Source organism: Urocampus carinirostris, chromosome 9, assembly GCF_059441175.1.
Source record: "Urocampus carinirostris isolate Australia breed hairy pipefish chromosome 9, RoL_Ucar_1.0, whole genome shotgun sequence".
NCBI lineage: Eukaryota > Metazoa > Chordata > Actinopteri > Syngnathiformes > Syngnathidae > Urocampus > Urocampus carinirostris.
Window position 1 is genome coordinate 32,390,461 of NC_142357.1, and position 23,769 is coordinate 32,414,229.

Consider the following 23,769-nt stretch of genomic DNA (forward strand, 5'->3'; position numbering starts at 1 on the left):
TCAAAGAGGTGGTGGCCAGGGTGGGAATTGTCTTTTATAATGGTAGTGGCTCTGCTACAGTATTGCAAGCCGGCAATGTCTTTTAGACAGGGCAGAGAGCAGCCGATGATCTTTTGGGATGTGTTGATTAATCTCTATGTTTTTCCTGCCATAGCATCAGCATACCACACGGTGATGTCGTATGCCAGAATGTTTTCCACTGTGGATTTGTAGAAGGACACCAGCAACTTCTGTTCCAAGGTTATTCCTCCTGAGGACACTCACGAAGTTGAGTCGCTGCTGTGTCTTCCCCACCATGGTGTTGGCAGACCTAGAAAGGCCGTCAGAGATGTGACCGCCCATGAGTTTGAAGGAGTGGCTTATCTCCACACAGGCTTCATTTAGTGGGGCTGGGTTTGTGCGCTTCCTCCCAAAGTCAAGTATGACTTGCTTGGATTTTGTGGTTTTCAGTATTAATTTTTCGAACACCACATTGTTAGCATCTCCACCTCCCTTCTGAATGCCTTCTCATCCCATCAGAGCCGAGTTCCACCAAGGTGGTGTTATCAGCAAACTTCACAATCATATTCGTGGTGTGGGTTGGTGAACATTCAGAGGTATACAGTTGACAGTGGACACATCTTTTGGGGGGATCCAGTGCTCAGCCTCAGGGTGGAGGAGACATGGCCAGCCGAAGTTCACACCCAGTGGGCGGGTACAAATGAAGTACATAATCCAGCTACAGATGAAGAACAGCCCCAGTTGGAAGAGTTTCTCGACCAAGATACCCGGGACAATGATGTGGAACGCAGAGTCCAAGAAGAGCATTCTGAGATAGCTCTTGGGTTTATCTAAATAGACCGGTGTTTATAGCGTCATCATTAGGGTGGTTTGTCCTGTAGGCCAGTTGGTGAGCGTCTAGTGTGGGGGTAGGGAACCTTTGATGTATTGAAACACCAACCTCTCGAAGCACTTCATGAGTACAGACATAAGTGCGTTAGGTCTGTAGTCATTTAGGCTTATTTTGGGATGGGAATAATGGTGGAGGTATTTAGGCTGGGTGAAATGGTGACTTGTGATAGAGACCAGTTCAAGATGTTGATGAAGACCCAAACCAGCTGCTCTGCACAGTCCCTTAGCACCCTTCCTGGTACACCATCCGGGCCGGCTGCCTTCCTTGGGTTCACAGTGTTCAGCACGCTTGTAACTTCATGCTCCTGAAATACCAGTGTGCTGTTGGTGGTTCCTAGTGGTTTTGGTGTGGCTGCTGGTGACCTGCCAACATCAAAGCGAGCAAAGAAGTGATTTAAGTCATCTGCTAGTGTAGTATCAGCCCCAACAGTCACCAGTTGGTGGTCCCAGAAGTTTGTGATCTTTTTTTAGTCCCTGCCACATCTTCCTTGGATCTTTTGCTGCAAATTAAATCTTGATGTTCATTCCATAGGCCGCCTTGGCAACCCTAATGCCCCTTGTCAAAAATATCATGTTTTAAAAAAAAAAAATGAAAATTATAAGTATTACATTATTTATTTTACTAATAAAGTGATAAAAGGTTTAAACTAATAAAGAAAAAAAAATGATATTCAGATTTTTTTTCTAACGAATATCCAAACTTATTTTAAGGAACAAAATTCTGATACTCTGACTGTCAATATATATATATAAACTACTGTTCATATGTTTGGGGGTCTCCCAGACAATAGTGTGTTTCCCATGAAAACTCACCCTTTTTCCAAACGTGGTGCAAAATAATAAATAAAGTACAGTCGAGGCATTGAGAAGGTTAGAAAGAATAATTTTTATCTAAAAAAAAATCGGCCTTCAAGCTTCTTTTTGTCAAGGAATTGAAATCGCCAAACTTAAACATGCATATGTGTATATGTATATATACAATGTACCGTTATTTTCCGCACTATAAGGCGCACCTAAAAGCCTTTATTTTTTCCAAAAGCTGACCATGCGCCTTATAATACAGTGCGCCTTATTTATGGATCAACATTAAGTTTTCCAACTAACTTGCAGCCGCCGACTCGATTTTCCCCCGAACGCCAAGTAGTACGCGGTGGATGCTGGGATTTATTTACCGGCGTTTCATTGGCTAACCAATGTGTCAATCATCATTTGAATTGATCTTTATTGGCTAAAGTTATTCGGAGGTCAAGAGGCGGATCCTTTTTATCATTTACAGACTGCCATTGGCTCAAACGGCAAACAAAGCCTGCAATTGGCCGAAAAAGACGTGTCAATCATCAGTTGAAACGATCACTATTGGCTAAAGTTATTCGGAGGTCAAGAGGCGGATCCTTTTTATAATTTACAGGCTGCCATTGGCTTAAACAGTGAAACAAAGCCTGCAATTGGCCGAAAATACGTATGCGTATAGCATGTGGCTGACGGCATAGAGAAAGCATTTTTTTCTATTCTGTATTTGTAAATATTGTATTCTCCTGGATTTACTACCCTCACGGATATAAGAGGACATTGCCTGCACATTATTATGAACACAACGACTTCGGTGAGCTACTCCGGCTTTCTATATTATTCCTGTATCTTGTTTCAGACTGAACTCGATGTTTCTGTGATAAGCGGTGCAGATAATGGATGGAATGCAGTGTCTGTTTTTAAATTCAACTCAATTCCAAGTGTTGATTGTCATATGCACAGTAAAGTTGCGAGTGAAAAAGAAAATAGATACGAAGGAATGGTTATCATTTATTGAATCCCAAGACTTTAACCTTCCGAATGATGGAACGATGCATTTGAGTGACATCTTACGGACACCGCATCCGCACGTGTTCTCGACACGTATTTGCGTCTTTGCAAGCTTTGGGAATGTTAAGGGGGTAATAAGTTGGACTGAACTATCTGACTGTTTTGTCCACATTCCCATTGTAGCGCCTTATAATCCGGTGCGTCTTATGTATGTCAAAAATAGGACCAAAAACCATTTTTTTGGGGTGCGCCCTATAACCCGGTGCGCCTTATAGTGCGGAAAATACGGTATATGTATATGTTTGTTGGTGATAGGAATGAGTGGAGAGGTGTTGTAAAAGGATAGTGGGATGTTTGGACGCGTTCTAAGGGATGGGCAGGGCACCTGTATGATGCGGCAGGGGTAAACCAGTGAAAGCTGTCGGGCCCTGCTGTTGAACAGAGGAGTGACATGGCCGCTTTCTTGTGTCCGGTTTCATCTGGAGGGGCGAAAGCATGACCAACTTAGGTGCCGAGGTGCCTAACTTGTTTGTGTGTTTGGGCATTTGGGTTGGCCATGGTCCAAAAATGTTTGTGTGTGTTTTTTGCTATTTTTTTTCCCTTTTTTATTTTCTTTATTTGTCTTGCTGTCGGTCACCCCTTTTGAGGGATATGACCAAGGTAGATAGATGGATAGATAGATAGATATGTATATGTATATATATATATATATATATATATATATATATATATATATATATGTGTATGTGTATGTGTATATGTATGTATGTGTGTGTGTGTGTGTGTGTGTGGACTTTGAAATTTCCGACAAAGACATTGCATAACTGAAATACCTCGTCTGAATATTTTCTAAACTACAACCATGCTAATACCAGTTTCTGAAATAACATCTGCCCGGATGTTCGGGGCGTGCATCTTTTACGTTGAGCATACAACTTAAACAACGTCTCTGCCCGGGTGGCCGACAACTTTTTCAAGAAAGAAAAAAACCCATCTTTTGTTTTTATTTTTTATTTCTTTCAAATCAAATGTTTGCTTTATTCCGATTTCGAAATCTTCGTTCGGTTTTGAAATTTCAGCTCGTTTGGCAATTTGCATACTCATTTTCCAAAGACACACAAGATAAATGGATAAGTGGTGAGGAATTAAGCCCCAGAAGAAAGATTCAAAAGAAGCTAACAAAATTGATGACGGTACAAAACGTAAACGTACATTAAAAGCATCGTGGAAAGAGGAGTTCACGTGGCTTGTAGCAGACGACTCAACGCAAACATTGTATGAATGAAGATAAGTAGATACAGGTAAATACATACTGATGGCAGATGGAAAACAGCCATGTCATATACATGCAATGAATGTTATAAGTAGATGAATAAGAAACTTAATTTTAAAGTGTTGTTCTCTTATATATTCTGATTATCAATCCTTAATACTTTGCAACAAAGTTTTATTTTGCGATTAATTGTCTTATTGTGTTTCAAGTTGTGAAAAATGGGGAAGGCAACTTTATTGCTGGGCAGGCAACTTTTCAGAGTGTTCGGTAACTTTTTCTCATGAGTTTCAGACACTGCTAATGCTAACATTAAAAAAATCCTTCAAATAATTTAGCTAATGTGTTGAATTTTCTACTTTCCTGCCTTTTTTAACGTACACTTTAACGTACGTGACGCTGACAAACGACCGACCTTTTCCAAGTGGGCAGGATCCAAAGGCTTAGCACTGTTTACCTCTGGTAGCATATAGGTGCCCTCACATGTTAACGACATGAATTAATAACCTGCTGACGTCCACCAGATAACTTTGTTTACTCCCGATCCGAGACACGACGCTCTGCCTCTCACTGAAAGCTTTCTGTTTATGCGTCCCGATAATCTTCTGCTGGAAAATTATCTCCCGAAAAGTATTTTGGGGTTTCAAGGACTCAGCTTTTTTAAGTCACATGATGTTAATATTATCATTTTTCAGCTCTGTAAGGTACACAGAAATATAAGGCGCACCCCCAAAATAGAGTCCTTTGACATGTTTTTTGATGTATAAGGCGCACCGGACTAAAAGGTGCATGGGAGTGAAAATACTATTAAGGCAAGGGTTTGTTTTAAAACTAGAACAATTCCGTCTTTGCGCATCAATCACTATTGCTAGGAGTTGCATGACAATTGATGCAACGAGAATCAAACCCGCATCGCGGCGTACACCGGAACCTATCCACTAGGCCACTGGGGATACAGATGACACATGAAAAGGCAGTAGTTCCTATCTTATCATTACACTATTTTTTTGTCAGGGTACCAAATTGTTGATGTAGTTGTTGGTTCGAGCCGCAAGAATATTGTCGGTCCATTAAACTGGTTTGTTGTCTAGCCGACTCACAAACCCTTTCCGAAGAGCACAAGATTCTGAACTGTCTGACGAGAAAGGCTTTGTGGGAAGTAATTTAGTCGTCCTAAACTGAATGTAGAGAACAGCGTTGTGGGAAGTAAATCAGTCGTCCTGACATTTGAAATGCATGGCTGCATGTTTAGAAACGTCCGTCACTTAAAATGCTTTGTTTGAGCTGAGACTAACATATCGGGTACCATGAGCAAAAATAGTGTGATAATGAGATAAGACCTTATGCCTTTTCATGTGTCGCCTCTATCCCACTATTCTAGTGGATAGGATCCTACGCACTGATCGCTGCATGGCTCTGTGGCTAGGACCTTGACTCGGCCTATTGGCTGAGAACAAGTGTCTCGGCCCGTGGCTTTCTAGCGAATTATGAATTGACCGATAATGGATAATTGATAAAGAATATAGAACAATAACCCTTACAAAATCCCCCCCCCCTTCACTGCAATCTGGGTTCGATTCCTATCGCAGTCATTGTAATGGAATTGTGAGCAACCATCCGTGTCCCTAGTGGCACAGTGGTTAAGAATTGCTGCTCTTATCTCTTATAAATTATAATTTAAGGGGCTGTAGTGAATTCATAATCCCAAAGGTGAGAACCACTAGGAAAAGTATGTGTGTGTCTGTGTGTGGAGTCAAGCTTTGGAACGATTTGCGAGACGATATCAAACGGTGTCCAACTATTCACTGTATTTGTATTTATTATTATTCAGCCAGTATCAACCATCAACATGATATCTACCGGAAATCATTTTGTCACGCGAAGCTATCGACGTGACTCGTCGCCTTCGATCGGCGCCGGGTTTTTAGACCCAACTGCTGTGTTGGGAGTCATTAGGTGACCAAACCCCCCAATTCCAACCCTTAATGCCGAGCGCCAAGCAGGGAGGCAATGGGTACCAATGTTGTAAGTCTTAGGTATGACTCGACTGAGGCTTGAACCAACGACCTCCCAGTCTCAGAGCGGGCGCCCTACTATCTAGGCTACAGAGCTTGTTCTGGTTTAGATACAAAGGAAGGTGCGGGAGATTGGGAATAGTGCATCTAGTTAACTTTGTGTTATTGTTGCTATTCTTATATCATAACTGTTATTATTAATATCATTACAATTGTTGTTATATCATTGGTGTATTTGGTGGGGAAGATGAAGGGATAGGTAATATAAGCATTTGCTTCTTACTACCCCTTTTCGAACATATTATGTAACATTATTTTGTTGTTGAGTTATTGTTTTTGTTCTGTTTTTATTTTGATGTTCGAATAAAGTTTTCATTCATTCATTCTTATCACTGCTATCCGATTCGATCCCTAAACTGTATCGACTGATCAATAACTGCACAAATATGGTAACGATTTGGTTTTTTTTCATGTGCCTATTAGTCCTGAAAATACGGTACTCCTAAATACTGTATTTATGCTCTCCCAGACGATATATCTGTCTCTTTAGGCGCACTCGCTCCCGGGGCATGAGAACACAGTAAATCTTTGACAACCTCACACAAAGAATAAAAAAAAAACGCAGAACGAGAGAAGAGGGTTGGGGAGAAACGCAACACCCTACAGTAGCCCGAGCTCCTCCAGGTGCCGTAGCACTGGATAGCGGGTGCGGTCGCCAGAATGCACAAAGCCCGGTATAAAAAAACGAATCGTTCACTTTTCAGCAGCGAGACCCCCGGATGACCTTCCTGGTTGCCCTTGCCGTGACCCCGCAAAAAGAGACGTGGTATCAGTACGAAGGAGTCGAATGCACCGGTGACAAAAGCTAGAAAGGAAGGCGCTGTCATTGTAGCCTCTCTAAATCAGCAGCCAGGTGACAGTCTTGGTTCTAGGACCCGTGTGTCTACTTCAACTCATAAATCAAAGCGCTTTCTGTGCTAGCGCTTTCGGAGTTAGCCTGGAGTTTGTCTTTGCTTCTGGCTAGCATCGGGTCAGTAGAAGGCTTTTGGATTGATCAATATGAGAATCTATGCTCCATAAACAGAAAACTATACTATTGCTGTTCTTGTTTACATTGACAAACAAAACAAGTTTGAATGTGAATTGGTTGTAGAAGTGGAAAACTAATCTGCTAGAGAGAAGGTTTTTGGCTTCGGAGGTATGTACAGTAAATTCCTTACTACAGAGCACACCTGATCAAAAAAGCCACACGCTTGTATTCAACAACGAAACCCTTTGTGCAGGCTACACCAGATTTAAAGAGATTATAAAATACCCTTTTTTTCAATTAAGCACAGAACATGTAGTATTCCTGCCCACAATCTTGGAGATATGTTCAAAACAATGGCGCGTCCCATTAATAAAACAGAAAGCGATTGTAGTAATCAGCGAATGCATAGCACTCATTTCAGCTTGGAGTAATTGTAACCTTGCTTACCGTGTCGCTGGAGGGACTGTTTTGTTCAAGTTGATCATCAAAGGGCAAGTTTACCTAGGGTATATACAGCGTGTGTTCCTTTTTTTACTTTGCCTCATTTAAGGTATTTGATTGTGACTTATCCTCTCGTGTTAATGCCGCTTGTCCTGCAATTAATATGATATCCAGGTAGCTCCCAGTGAGAGTGCGGCTCCCGAAGGTTATCAGTTTTGTCTGGTCTAGGTTAGTCCCGTTAGCAGCCAGCTAGCTGGTCAGCCTGCTGTGGTCCCGGCTGGGTTTGTGTTTGTTTCTGCCTGTGGCTTGCGGTTATCCTGACTGCTTACTGCATGCTTTTGGTCAGCCAGCCTCATTTTTTTTCTCCGCCAATCGGTCCGTGTCCCAGCTGGTTTAGCCCATGTTAGCTCTCTGTGTGTTATTTTTGCCAGTTCGCCCCGTTTTGGCTGCTCACCAAAAAATACTCAAAACTTTTTCGACTAGTTAAGATGTAAATCAATAGGGTGACTGGCTTGCTTGGGTGATTGTTTGGTCATAGCTCAGTAAGTCAAAGACGATACAGACTGTATTCAAAGTGCATGATCTCGGAAAATAGTTATTCTATAGCAATGACACATATATAGATGTTATGCAGAAAACATGTACTATTTTTATCACATTTTGAATGTTTTAAATTTTTTTGAATCCTTTTAAGCCGCAGGTTTAAGCCTGGCTTACATCTGGTGCCTACCGCACACCTAAAGCCGTCTTCAGCTATACTGCAGTTTATTTTGCGTGTTTTCACGTCCTGTGACCATTCAAGATGGAGACGACTGGAGCGCTTACAAAAACGAGCACTTATTTTACGACAAAGCTGAAAGAAAACGCGAACGAGTGCTGTGTCGTGTAAAATGCGAGCCCTATATTTCTAGACGACAGTGCCAGGGCAACCATACTGTGGAGAATAGAGCCAGATTGCGACACGGACGTGGCTTTTGTGCTGTTGTGAAGCTTGCCATCGTGATGGACCAAATTGCATTTGCTTGTCATTTTTTCTCGAGGATTAAAGGAAACTCTAGCAATCACTCCCATGATAGAGAAAGGAAACTGTACTATGTTTGAGAGATAACCTCCCCTGCTATTCAATTCAAATGTACAAATTGAGGACTTATGTTGGTAAAAAAGTTGACTTATCATGAGTACGTAGTTTATACTGAATAAACTTATGTCAACCCCCTTGTTTTGCTTCTGTTAATAATGATGTTGGCAAAAACATGTACTCATTAATCCTCTAGAAGGGCATCAGAAATGTTTAAGAACCCACCCTGGTGTTTTGTATTCAGTGCAGGAGCGCCAAAATAGTCAGACATGCTCAATACTTGCCAATCGCTAGTGGTGTCAGATGCGTGTGTGTCTTTAGAAATAAGATTTCCTGTTAAATCGCAATGGCCCATCACTGCTGAGCTATTTTCAAAACTGGACCGTATCGAATCCGGTGTTCGTAAGAGGCTACTGGGTCCTTGTGGGCACCACGTTGGTCACCCCCAATTAAAAGATTCCTTCACTTACAAAACTGCATAAAGATGTAGCATTAGCTAGTGCTAAGCTGACTGCTTGTCAATTACAGTCTCCTGTATTTAATAATAATAATAATAATAATTTCCTTTGTATTGTCATTCTTTGTAACAATGTACACAGAACGAAATGTCGATACACCTGACCCGTTGTAGCGAGTCGGTGCAGCCGCAGCCAGAGGGCGCCGCCATTATACCAATTAGGTATGTCTCGGTCGAGGCGCGAACCAGCGACCTTAACCAGTTTACTTTCTGTACAACGAGTTTACCAAGAACCACATTGATAATTTCAGTCCTGAGTAATTACAACATTTACCACCTTATGGTTTCAAAGGATAAAGACTAGCGTTGGCTATCTCCAGGTTGGACAACGGCTTAACAACTGAATTATGTTTTGTTGTCTGTCTTTGTGTCTCTGGCTTCTGTAAACAGTTATCTCTGCTCTTCACATTGATATATATCCGTGACATTTAACCCAAAGTGAGACGTCTCGCTTGTGTTTGTTCCCCAGTCGACCTGGAACACATGCGGACGGTCAAGTCGGACAAGCATCAGCGCTTTTGCCAGGAGAACGGATTCATCAGTCAGTTCGTGTCCGCCAAGACCGGCGACTCTGTGAGCATCACACACTAACAAAAGCATTTATTTTGGATAAGGGATTGTACAATAACATTTTCATTACCACTTTTATGATAATGTATAACCTATGATAAAGTTGATCATATCGTATCTGTCATGTGAAAACTATTTCCGAAATATTTTTTGCTTGTTCATTACCGAAATCAACTTTCAATTGTTTTAAATTCATTTATTATTTAACCCTTGGGTGCATAAGGGGGTCACAAATGACCCCAAATGGTGTTATTCTTTAAATGTGTTTACAGTATATATAATACACACGATAATTTAAATAAATATTTTTTTGCTTTGACATAGTGCATGTACTAAATCTTGTACGAAGTATATACACACACACACACACACACATATATATATATATATATATATATATATATATATATACACATTATATTATAAACAAGATAACCTTAAACTTAAGCTATAACAGTATTTCGTTTTGGTGCCATGTTTTTTTTTTATTTGGAAAAAGATAGCAAAAATAATTTTTCACATCATAGACATAGAATGCTTTCTTCATTGTGTTGCTTAAATGTTTCTTTTATTTTTTTATTTTGAATCTGTATTTTTAATTTGGAATACTTTTCTTTAGTATTTTTTATATTCTTAATTATCAGTTTTGTGTTTTGTTGTATATATTATTTTTTGTATATTTTCAAAATTTACATTTTTTACTTTTGCTTTTTTAGTTATATATATTTTTATTTTATTTTTATTTTATTTTTTGAAATAATTTTTACTTTAGTATTTTTTCTTTGTATTTTTTAAATTTTTATCTTTGTATTTTTAATGTAATATTTTATTTTTATATTTTGAGAGTATATATATATATTTTATTTTTTATTTTTTTTGTCTTGTGTATTTTGTATTTTTCATATGGGATTTTTTTCAAGTTTTCTTTTCAAGCTTTCTATATGTAAAACAAGGAATACCTAAGTTAAATCAAATTGTATTAAAGGTATTATTCTGCTAATATCCAAAACGATTCTTAAAATGATACATTTCTATTTTTTTTTTGCTTATTTTGGGGATTATTGTCCAAATAAATTAGACTATTGTTTTCATTTTTAGAGAATATATATAACAATATATAAAAACAGCAAAATATATGATTTGGCACAGAAAACGATTATTATTTACATTTTTAACATCTATTTTCTTTGCTACAGGACAGATAGCTGGGATTATTTTTACCATTATCCGTCCAATAAATATCAATCCCCCTTTTTTAAGGTTCTGTTTTTATTCTATACCTTCTCCAGGTGTATCTTTGTTTCCAGCGTGTCGCTGCTGAGATTCTCGGCGTCAAGCTGAATAAAGCCGAGATCGAACAGTCCCAAGTGAGTCAACCCCCTCCCAAAATCTGACTTTTCTCTGCCCCCGTGGAATATAACTGACATGAGAAACCGTCCAGTCACAGTATGTAACATTTTGCCGTTTTTTAACGGAGGTCACTCGGAGTTTGTGAGGTCATCTGAGGTCGCTGCGCATTGCGATTGACCTTCGGTCGCGTAAACACGAATTTTTTGCGTCTACTGCGACTCACGCGCTACCTGCCCAAGAAGAACTGATTTTTCTACTTGGAGAAATCACTGATCAACTACAAGGTGAAAAGCTTAGGCCTCTTCGTTTGAATAACATGTTTTTGTGACAAAATAAGAGACAGAATAGACAACAAACTAGACAACGAAAAAGACGAAAAAAACAGATGACATAATGCACGACAAAATAACTATCGATAGAAATAAAGGACAAATTAGCCCTACAAAATAGATACACAACCAAGTAAAGGAGAACATACGGGACAAAATACAATATAAAATACACAACAAAGTAAATGACATAATACACAACATAATACACAACAAAACACAAAACAAATTAGATGACAAAATACTCAACAAAATACATGATTAGATACACAACATAGACAACAACACACAGTACATGACAAAATAAAAGAGATATACATGACCAAATACACAAAAAAATATATGAAAAAATACACAATGAAATACAAAAGAGATGACAAAATAAATTAAAAAGCACATTACATAATACATGGCAGTATACCTGACAAAATACTCAACAAAATACTCGTCGAACTACATGACAAAAAAAAGACAACGCACAAGACAAAATACTTGATAAAATACACAACATAATACACAACTAAATACATGACAAAATACACACAAAAAAGAGATGAATAATGACACAACAAAATACATGATAAAATGAAATGATCTGCATTTATATAGCGCTTTTCAAGTCAAGACTTCCCAAAGCGCTTTACAATGTGCTCCACATTTCCCAATAGCGGCCTTGCAGCCATGTAAGGCGCTAACCTGCTTATTGGGGGTATTTGGGGTTCAGTGTCTTACCCAAGGACACTTCGACATGTAACACGGATGAGCCGGGATTCGAACTGGGATCCCTTGATCCCAAGACGAGCGCTCTACCTCCTGAGCTACTGCCGCCCCATGAATAAATATAATACAAAATAAACAATCAAATACATGACAAAACACACAACGTACAGATGCTGCCCAACATTCGAACGAGATAGGTTCCGGACGATCGTTCATAAGTTGAATTTGTTGGTAAGTTGCTTCAGTGCTAAATTTTGTATGTTTAAGGCTTTTATAGGTAAGCTGTTTTGTTTCGTACTAATAAATAAACATTTCATAAAATAGCCCTATAAAGATAAATTAAGTGAAGTTTAACTTACTTATGGAAGATGGGCTTCAAGAGGTCATCATCCATGGTAGAGGGTGGACGAAAGAAAAGCGATACAACCATTTTCTCAACCGCATCAAGCTTTCTTATTCCACTTTCATTTCAAAAGAAACGGCTGGCTTCTTCTTTACACTTTACACCAACCGTATTGAATGGATGCAGATCTCACAGCGCCACACGCGGAAAGAAGCACTACAGTACTGTCCTCTACTCGGAAAAAGGTGCACACAATACAAAATGTAACTTACAGCAACGTCCAAGTATTTTTCGACATCCCGAAAAAAAAGTTCGTATCTACCGTTTTTCAAAAGTCAAATGGTCATGAGTAGGGGAGCGTCTGTAACAGACAACAACGTACATGACAAAATACAAGATAACTATATGACCAAATACACAAGAAATTTGATGAAAACATACACAATTAGATACAAAATAAATTACAAAATAGATGACAAAATGAATTCAAAAGCACATTACTTAATACACGACAGTAAATCTGACAAAACACTCGACAAAATACTCGGCAATCTACATGACAAAAAAAGGATAACGTACAAGACAAAATACTTGATAAAATACCTAAGATAACACACAACTAAATACATGACAAAATATAAAAAAATTGATGACAAATAACAACATTGTACATGACAAAATAGATAGATAGATAGATAGATAGATAGATAGATACTTTATTCATCCCCGTAGGGAAATTCACACTTCCAGCAGTATCCTTGTGTTGAAAAATAAAATAAAATAAAGATATAGAATACAAAAATACCCACTATAACGTGTTGACATAGAGTATTTAAACAGTGCTACGGAAAATACACACTGTAATAAAAGTAGGGTAATATGCAAATGTGGGGTTTAATGTGGGCCTTTACTCCCCGGGTGGAGTTAAAGAGCCTCATGGCATTAAGAAGAAATGATCTCCTCATACACGACAAAATAAATTACAAAATAAATACCGGAATAAATAAAAAACAAGATACATCACCAAATACACGACAAAATAGACAACTAAATTCACGACAAATTACATGACAAAAAAACCCACAGAAATAATAAGATGACCAAATAAATCTCAAAATGTTTGAATAAATGAATGTTACCCCCTATATTTTGCTATTACATAATATATTTATGTGTTCATTTATTTTCATGGCACATATTTGCATGTATTTGTACTCATTTATTGATACAATTGTTCCTACATATGGCAGGATGGTTCCTCCATAGTAAACAAGTCCCACATTGACCACATTAACGCGTGAAGTCTGAGGTTAAAGGTACGCGTTTGTGGGACAGAGGAGGTCATTCTGAGCCCTCTGATTTATTTGCTTTATCTCCTAAACGCGCCGTGTCGCCCTAAAACTTCTCCGGCCTTGCCAGCCAGAGTAGGGTTACCCTAATGTGGCAGCTCCGGGATTTACAGGGTAGGATCCCGACTCCCAGCCCGTTAAAGCATTAACCCCGGCCGGGATACGAGCGCTCGGAGCCGCCCCGGCTGGGCAGCGCTTGAGGACGGAGGTCGGATTCTCAAAACCGTCTTGACGGATGGAGACGTCCGTCTACTTTGTTCTTCCTCCCCGCTGTCACCGCAACAAAGTGCTTTAATCCCTGTTTATCTTGCACATTGAGAGCTTGCGTGAAGGAAAACTGAATGGCGCTGTTTGGTGGTCTTGTCAGGTTAAAATAACATCAATAGAAATGAAAATAACAAAAAGACGGACAGTCTCATCCAGGGTTCTTCATTTTTCTCATGTTGAGGTTTTTGAGTTTTTCCTTGCCCTCATGTAGGTTTTAGATCCGGGGATGGTGTAATAATAGTCGGTAGTTTGCAATAATCTGTGGTCTGTGCCGCCCTTTGAGACTCCTTGTGATGAAGGGCTATACAAATAAACATGACTTGACTCATGTTGTGGTTTTTGAGTTTTTCCTTGCCCTCATGTAGGTTTTAGATCCGGGGATGGTGTAATAATAGTCTGCGGTTTGTAATAGTATGTGGTCTGTGCAGCCCTTTGAGACCCCCTGTGATTAACGGTGTCACAAATAAACATGAGTTGACTCATGTTGTGGTTTTTTAGTTTTTCCTTGCTCTCATGAAGGTTTTAGATCAGGGGATGGTGGAATAATAGTCTGTAGTTTGCAATAGTCTGTGCAGCCCTTTGAGACTCCTTGTGATGAAGGGCTATACAAATAAACATGAGTTGACTTTACTTGACTAACTACCATGAATACACCCCAAAAAATCTATTCCTTAGGGGCCGGTCACACAGCCGTTTGCGGCTGAATCACGGCTAAAATTTTGCGTTTTTTTTTTTGCCCGTGGTTGCCCGGGATGGAAAATGCGCAAAATTGGCCAACCCGCTGTTCATCGGTGGTATGCCCGCAAAACAGACGCCGGCGACTGTTCCGCTTCCTCATCTCGTCATTTCTGCGTCATTTTCTCGTGTGGACCACGGGTATAAAAGCTCCCGAGCCGGTGTTGTGCCCAAATCCGACTCCTACGCAACACCCCCACCCCCGCCCCCTCGCGTGAACGCGCATTCTGCTGCGATCGCTTTTGTTGTAAGCGTGCATTGACGTTGGTGACTTTTTCATCCGCGTTAACAAACGCATTTTGTAGAATACGATCGCACTTTATTGTTTAGATAAACGCGTTATATAGACTAGGATCTCCCAATTGTTATAATTAGCTCGCTTTATAGTTTTAATAAGCGTTTTATATAGAATACGATCGCTTTCGTTGGAAGCGCAGCAGAATGCGCGTTCACGCGAGGGGGGGAGCATTTACCGTTCGATTACGTTCACAACAAAAACAAAGACGGAATGGTTTAAGTTGTATTACATTTCCAACAAATGCAAGACGAAGTGGTTTTGGTTATATGTTCGCCATTACATTCCCTAAAAGTGAGATAAAACGAGGTAAAAGTGGTTGTAGTAGCGAGGGGATGCAAATCTCGGCACCGGGCTGTAGAAATCATAACCGCACATGACACAGTCCCGTGAAGATCAAGATTTCAAGCTATGGCATCATTTTTATTTTATTATCTTGAAAAGAAATGTCAAGAAATAAAAATGGATTAAGACGAGGTCACTACGCTGACGGGGATCCATGTTCACCCCCTTGATGTCTCGAGCACAACTGACGTGTGCTCGGCATTCGCGCTGTTTATACGCGGAGAAAGGCGTTTGACCGTCACACGCGTAACACGCTAATTTCACGTAATAACACCGCGATACAGGCGCAGAACATGCTATTACCATGCTCCACCCACGATTACCCGCTGAAATGTCGTCATTTCCGCGTCATTACCTCGTGTTGACCACGTGTGCCGCACGCGGTTTAACACGTGCTCAAACTTTTGAGCAGCTCAAAAGTTTTGCGCGCGGCCAACCTCGTGTGAATTTCCGACCGCGAGTAAAGCACTGCTGTATCTCGTCTATATGGCGGTCTCTAAACGTCCAACAGCGCCCAACAGCATCTGCTTCACGGACAGAAATTTCTGGCCGTGGTTCAGCCTCGATACGTTCGTGAAAGGCTGTGTACCCGCGCTCTGAAGAATTGAGCAGCGCAAAACTTTTTCGCGCTGCCACCCGCGCGCGACTTTCCGACCTCGTGTTAAGCACCGCTGTATCTCGTCTGAATGGCGATCTCAATGCGTCCAATAGCGTCCGCCTCAAAGGCAGAAATTTCTGGCCGTGATACAGCCGCAAATGTCTGTGCGACCGGCCCCTTAAGCAGATAGATTTATCAAAAATATTAAACAATTAATATCAAAATGATCACAGGCGATGTAGCGCATTTTACTTTTAATTTTAATAATTATGTCAAAAATGTGACTTGGCAAAGATAATTGAATTATTTTGAGTCTTGTCTATTGTTTTTAATTCATTTTAGGAAAAAAATATAGTACAAAAAAATTAACATTTTATCAAGTCAATTTAAAGATCTATAAACGAGCGGTGTTTTTGATAGCTTTGCCAACATTAGAGCTTCTTATGATCTTCCTCCGTCACATTTCTATCAGGTTTGTGATTTTCTCTCAAAAAGCTTTATGGGGTTTCCAGCTTTATCTCCAGTACAGGACTGGGGACGATGGCTTTTACTTAACCTATTACTGAGAAGAGTGATTTAAAACATCTACAATTACATACTGTCATTGAGTGACCAGTCCTATACTGGAACCAGGTTGGTGTGGGAAGAAGAACTTGGTCTAGTCAAGTCAAGTCATGTTTATTTGTATTGCCCTTAATCACAAGGAGTCTCAAAGTGCTGCACAGACCACACATTATTGAAAACGACAGACTATTATCAAACCATCCCCTGATCTAAAACCTACATGAGGGAAAGGGACAACTCAAAAACCTCAACATGAGGAAAATGAAGAAACCTTGAGAGGGGACCGAACACGAGGTAATTCCCCTTCCGGGATGACCAGGTTGCAATGGATGTTGCAATAACAAATAATACACAGATAGGGCACTCATAATCTATAGAAGTGTGTTTTAAGCCTAGATTTAAACAATTTCACTGAGGTTGCAGATCGAATCTCAGGAGGCAGAGTATTCCACAACACAGCACAAATGGGGAATGCTCTTGTACCTGCCAATTTCTTCTTGGCTCTAGGAATCACCAGCAGACCATCATTTTCAAAACGGAGGCCCCAAAATGGAGGAAATTAAATCTGAAAGATATGAGGGAGCAAGTCCATGCATGATTTGTATAATACTTACATACCTTAAATTCACATCTTAAGTTAGCAGGGAGCCAATGCAAGTTAGCTAAAATAGGGGTTATGTGATCAAACTTTCTTGTCTTAGTTAAAAGTCTTGCTGCAGCATTTTGTACCAGCTGCAGGCTCTTGATTTTGGACTTCGGAAGACCGGAGAGTAATAAATTACACTAATCGAGACAGGATAAATTATAACCCTGTATCAGACTAAGACAGCATAGGGCAGTTTTTGAGTGACGGCATTAAGTTGGACCAATAAATAAAAATTTCAGCCTTTTCAGAGTTGAGGCACAAGAAGTTGAGTGACATCCATCTTTTTATCTCAGTGAGGCAGGCCTTCAAATTTCAACAGTTTAGTGGGACAGAGTCCTCCATTGGAAGATATAGTTGAGTGTCATCTTTGAAAATGAAGCTTAATTATCTATAATGGCAGATCATTTAATTGCTCTTCAATATTATTACTATTTGTAACCTCTTTTCAAACAATTCTACTGATATAAACTGTTTTTCTAATTTTCTTTTACCTTTTTAGCAAGTGGAAGATATTATTTTAAGTATTATTTTTTAAGAACTAAAATAATTATAAATACATTTTAGTTTCATTATAAACAAGTTTTTTTTTTTTAAATGTTAAAAAATGTTGTAAACCTATTGCAGAAAATCTCATTTTTATAGTTTTACTTATTTTGCCACATTTTCAAAAACAATTCTTTCATGGACAACAAAATCTTTATTTAATAAAATCATTTTTCTAAACATTTTTATTTTCCCAATTTTATATATTCTTTTAATTCATAAAATATGAATAATAAATATATTTTTCTATTGTTTTTGAAAATATAAAAAAAAAACTATTCCTTTTAAAAAGTATTCAAATTTTTTTCCCATTATAATAAAAATTATTTCTAAAATCGATCTCTATTTTTTTCTTGATAAAATTATATTTGCATTATTAAATCAAAAACATATTTTTGTACTGTTATTCTTTGTACTGGATTATTTGCAGTACTGGTTTGAAGTTACTGTTTTTCTAAAAAAAAAAATTTATACACATTTTAACATAAACTGCCATTAAATGAAGGCATGGTGTGAAGCAGTGTACAAGTCTTAAAATTCTGTAATTTCCACAATTATAAAAAAGGAAAAGTCTTAACACTAAAGCAGGCTGACCCTTGCCTGTGTGTTTTCCACGCTTGTTTGGAGGTGGCGCCATTATCCCCGGTCGAGCCTCATTATCAGCTGTCATCTGTAGCAAGCCCAACAAGGAGGTCACGAACCCCGACAGAATTATAACCGCCCGGTCGCCCCCCCTCCCGTCTTCATCGCACAGTTCAGATAGCAAACCCTCCGACCCGTCGTCGTTAACCTCTCCGGCTCGTCCGTCAGACAGACAAACCTCGCTAATGGACACCGTTTGGCGTCTTACTGGTTACTTCATTAAAAAAGTAATTGTGTCACCCCCACGATGACTGACACCCAAAAGTAGCGTGTTACTGTGAAAGTAATTATCAAGTTCAGTGTTCATTTTACCTGTGAAAAGTGATGGGTCCCGGGGACTCGCATGCTCAAAAATCTATGGGTCCCAACCAGTGATCCCTCTAAGCTGCGCGCGTGCGCAATTGCACAAGAAAATCTAGCCCGCGCACAAAAATGAGGGCTCAAAATTACTTATTAAGAAGCGACTTAAGTCAAAGTTACAGTGCATGAAGGTAAAAATACATGGGTTCCCCTGACGTTGTGTCTTAAATGTGGTATTTTGAAGTCGAGTCGAAGGAGAGCGAAGTTGAGTAAAGTTAGTAGAGTATGTCAAGAACCGGCTTCTTCGGCTCGGCTCACTAAAAAGGAACCGGCTCTTTCGGGTCCTAAACAGCTCCGCGGACTACTTGGCGTTCGGGGGAAAATCGAGTCGGCGGCTGCAAGTTAGTTTGAAGACTTTGTGATTTAATATTGATCCATAAGTAAGGCGCACTGTATTATAAGGCGCATGGTCAGCTTTTGAAAAAAAATAAGACTTTTAGGTGCGCCTTATAGTGCGGAAAATACGGTAAGTCAATGCCAAATTCCAGGTCTGTTTCGGGCCCGAGATCTTACCTCAAATTCAGGGTCTTATACTACTTTGAGTGCAAAGAAGAAGCGGTTAAAGAACAGACAACGTTGTGACCTGTAATCTGCTTTTGAAAAGTAGCGGAGTAACGCACCATGACGCCTTACAATACTTGTTACCGAACATGCTAAATATTGCTGTCTTTATCTTTTCCCCAGTGTTCGTTTTTCTTTTCCTTCATTTTCTTTCTTTTCTCTTCAATTCTTCTTCCTCGCTGGCATGTCCGAAACTCAGAGGGTGGTGAAGGCCGAGCTGGTCAACTATCCCCAGGGCGAAGACCCCGTTAGACAGGAGAACTGCCAGCAGAGCAAAATATGTTTGGTTCAGTAACTGGAAGTAGGTTTTTTTGCAGTAGACAACTGTAGTTGAGTCTCCCTAGACGAGGAAGAGAAGTCCCCGTTCTTAAAAAGGCCCTCAGATTTCTAGAATTCTGTGTCTTTCTGATTTCCTGAACTGTGTGATTCCCTTGTCCTTTTAGTCCATTAATATGAAATGTGTTATGCTAAACTTTAGCAGGGGTGTCAAACCGGTGGCCCGCGGGCCAACTCAGGCCCGCTAAGGGATTGAATCCGGCCCGCGAGACAACGCTCAGAGAAGCGCAAGAGAAAAACGAGCTGCAGGTTGAAATTTGTCCACTTGATGTTGCCAAAGTCAGGTGCCTCTCACGAAGATGTTATACTTGTAATTATTTTTTTATCTCTCTCTCTCTCTTTTCCACCCCTTTTCTCCCACTCTCTGTCTCTCTCTTTCACTCTCTGTGTCTCCCTTTTTCTCTTACTTTGTTCCTCTTTGTCTCTTTCTCTCTCTGTGTCTTTTTACCTTCTTTTGCTCTCTCTTCCTTTTTTCCTTTCTCTTAATCTCTCTCTCTCTTGCTTTCTATTTCTCTCTTTCTCTTTCTCTTCTTCTCTTTTGTCTCCTCTCTTTGTACTTCTCTCTGAATCCATTTATTTCTCTCTTTCTTTCCCCCATATCACCATTTCTCTTTTATCTCTTTTGTTTCTCACATTCTCTCTCCCTCTCTCTCTCTCTCTCTCTCTCTCTCTCTCTCTCTCGCTCTCTCTCCACTCTCTCTCTCTTCCTCCCTTTTTTGCTCTCTCTTCCTTTTTTCCTGTCTCTTTCTCTCTCTCTCTCTCTCTCTCTCTTGCTTTCTATTTCTCTCTTTCTCTTCTTCTCTTTTCTCTTTCTACTTCTCTCTGAAATCCTTTATTTCTCTTTCTTTCCCTCATCTCACCATTTGTCACATTCTCTCTCCCACCTCTCTCTCTCTCTCGCTCGCTCTCGCTCTCCGCTCTCCGCTCTCCGCTCTTCGCTCTCGTTCTCGCTCTCGCTCTCTCTCCGCTCTCTGCTCTCTCTCTCTTCCTCCCTTTTTTGCTCTCTCTTCCTTTTTTCCTGTCTCTTTCTCTCTCTGTCTCTCTCTTGCTTTCTATTTCTCTCTTTCTCTTCTCTTTTGTCTCCTCTTTCTACTTATCTCTGAAATTCTTTATTTCTCTCTTTCTTTCCCCCCATCTCACCATTTCCTTTTTATCTCTTTTGTTTCTCACATTCTCTCTCCCTCTCTCTCTTTCTCTCTCTCAACTATCTCTCTCTGTCTCTCTCAGCTATTTTCTCTCTCTCTCTCTCTCTCTCTCTCTCTCTCTCTCTCCCTTCCTCCCTTTCCCCCCTTGCTCTCTTTTCCTTTTTTCCTTTCTCTTTCTCTTTCTCTCTCTCTCTTGCTTTCTATTTCTCTCTTTCTCTTCTTCTCTTTTGTCTCCTCTCTTTCTACTTCTCTCTGAAATTCTTTATTTCTCTCTTGCTTTCCCCCCCATCTCACCATTTCTCTTTTATCTCTTTTGTTTCTCACATTCTCTCTCTCTCTCTCACTGTCTCTCTCTCTCTATCTATCTATCTCTCTGTCTTTCTCCCTTTCTCCCTTTCTTTGTCCCACCTTCTCTTTTTCTCTCCGTCTCTTTCTCAATTTTTCTTTCTCTCTAATCTGCTAGTCCAGCCCCCGAGAGAATGTTTGTTCTATGGTGTGGCCCCTGAGTTAAAATGAGTTTGACACCCCTGTGCTAAAGCCAGAAAGCAATCGACTTTTAAAGCTGAAATGTAAAGATACAATTTTTTTCCTCTTTCTTCGTTTTTTTCAGCGTGTGGTGAAAGCGGACATCGTGAACTACAGTCAAGATACGGTGGCCCGGACGGTCAATAACCCTCGAAGCTCCATGTGTGCCGTGCAGTGACTTCACCAGTCAGTATTTTTAATCCCGTTACAATTTTTTTTCAACCAATCAGAACAGTTTCGGACCAAGGTGGACCTCACCGAAATTGGGATTTTTGGTGCTATAGTTCATTTTGGCACACATTTACAATTTTTCGGATGATTTGTTTTTTAAATAGTGAACTTTTGATTTTTAAACTTATATCTTGTGTAGAGGTAAGACCTGGGGCCCGAACCCGACCTGAATTTCGGGCTTCTCGCTGGTTTTTTTCCCTTTCGTGAAGGATCTGCTCAGCATGCTCTTACTTTTACTCAAGTACTTATTACGATGACTGCTATTTACTTCCACTCGAGTAATATTCTGAAGTAACATTACTTTTCCTAGAGTTACACACTTCGGTGCAGTTTGACGCCAAAGTTATATGATCAGAAAGGAAATATCATAGAGAACATGCTTACCAATCAGTTTAACTCCAAATCATGAAATCCAATGATACTTTCATCCTCTGTGTCATGGTAGATGCGCCGCTTCCCCCCCAAAAAAGGCACCGCTTCCTCTTTCCACCTCCCTCACGTCAGACGTCAGTTTATCTCCAAATAAAGAAATCCAAAGAAATGTTCATCCTTAGTGTCATGGTAGATGCGCCGCTTCGCAAAAAAAAAAGAAAAAGAAAAAAGATGCGCGGCTTCCTCTTTCCACCTCCCTCTCGTCAGACGTCATTTCTGCCAATAGCTTACAAGTGATTGAAAATTTTTGGCCCTAAGTAAATCCCTAGCTGCGTACCGCAGCCGAAACGCATAGTCCGCGCTGAAGTTGTATTATTCATATAACTCCATGATAAAGAACATGCTTACCAAATCAGTTTATCTCCAAATAATGAAATCTAAAGAAATTTTCATCCTTGGTGTCATGGTAGATGCGCCGCTTCCCCTAAAAAAAAAAAAAGAAGAAAAAAAAAAGATTCGCCGCTTCCTTTTTCCACCTCCCTCACGTCAGATGTCATTACCTCCACTTGATTTATGTCAGACGTCACTTCTGCTTCTCGCCAATAGCTTACAAGCTTTACCCACTGTCTTTTTGGTTTTTGTATTAATATTTCACTCTCTGCAGTATATGAAAAGATACGCCGCTTCCTTTTACCACCTCCCTCACGTCAGACGTCATTTCTGCTTCTCGCCAATAGCTTATAAGCTTCACCCACTTTCTTTTTGGTTTTTGAACAAATATTTCACTTTCTGCAGGATATGAAAAGATGCGCCGCTTCCTTTTACCACCTCCCTCACGTCAGACGTCATTTCTGCTTCTCGCCAATGGCTTACAAACTTTACCCTCTTTCTTTTTGGATTTTGGACAGATATTTTACTATTTGCAGTGTATGAAAAGATGCGCAGCTTCCTTTTTCCACCTCCCTCACGTCAGACGTCATTTCTGCTTCTCGCCAATAGTTTACAAGCTTTACCCACTGTCTTTTTGGTTTTTGGACGAATATTTCAATTTCTGCAGGATATGAAAAGATGCGCCGCTTCCTTTTTCCACCTCCCTCATGTCAGACGTCTGCTTCTCGCCCAATAGCTTACAAGCTTTACTGCTTTTTGTCCAAATATTTTATTATCTTTAGAATATAATTTTATTTTCGGTGCCATTTGGTTCAGTTTCATTTGGCTGCATTTCGTCGCAATAAACACTTCAGGGCCGAAGACTTCATTTTAGTTTTGCACTTCGAAGTGCACACTTGATTTGAGGAACCCCAAGTAAAGCCCAAGCTGCGTACTTCAGCCAAAACGCACACTTCGGCGTTAAAGTACACACACTTCGGCGCCGAAATACATAGAGTGCCGAAGTAAAGCTACTCTGGGCCTGGTCCCTCAAAATAAGTACAGACGCTGCCCTACTTCCGGACTATCGTTCGTAAGTTTCATTTGTTCCCAAGTTGCTTTTGTGCTATATTTTGTATGTTTAAGGTTTATATAAGTATGTCTAAGGCTTTTATAAGTAACCTATATTGTTTTGTACTATAGAAATACAGATACATAAATTTAAGTTTAACTTACTTTTGGGAGATGAGCTTCAAGAGTTAGGCGAGTTCCTCCTCCGTGGTAAAAAGTGGCCGAAAAAAAGCAATCCAGCCATTTTCTCAACCGCATCAAGCTTTCTTATTCCACTTTCATTTCAAAAGAAACGGCTCGCCTCTTCTTTACACTTTACACCAACCATATTGAATGGATGCACGAGATATTAAACAATAAACATGCCAAAGTTCTTAGCGCGCTGGAGATACAGTACAGTATGTTTACACATGAACTAGGAAGGTCTCCTGTTTTCTACTGCACTACACAAGTAACTTACG

At 39.9% G+C, this 23,769-nt stretch overlaps 1 protein-coding gene across 2 annotated transcripts in view; it reads left to right on the forward strand.

Annotated features, from left to right (window-relative positions):
* Nucleotides 1-22,363, forward strand: part of rab28 (RAB28, member RAS oncogene family) — a 91,527-nt gene extending 69,164 nt beyond the window's left edge. The window contains exons 5-8 of one of the 2 annotated variants that reach the window (XM_088343533.1): nucleotides 9,512-9,615; nucleotides 10,902-10,979; nucleotides 19,459-19,560; nucleotides 21,351-22,363. In XM_088343533.1, the coding sequence (XP_088199659.1) occupies nucleotides 9,512-9,615; nucleotides 10,902-10,979; nucleotides 19,459-19,554 (278 nt within the window). In that variant the 3' untranslated portion in view covers nucleotides 19,555-19,560; nucleotides 21,351-22,363. The remainder of the gene's footprint in view (nucleotides 1-9,511; nucleotides 9,616-10,901; nucleotides 10,980-19,458; nucleotides 19,561-21,350) is intronic. The other variant, XM_088343534.1, reaches the window with a different exon arrangement.
* Nucleotides 22,364-23,769: the final 1,406 nt, after the last annotated feature.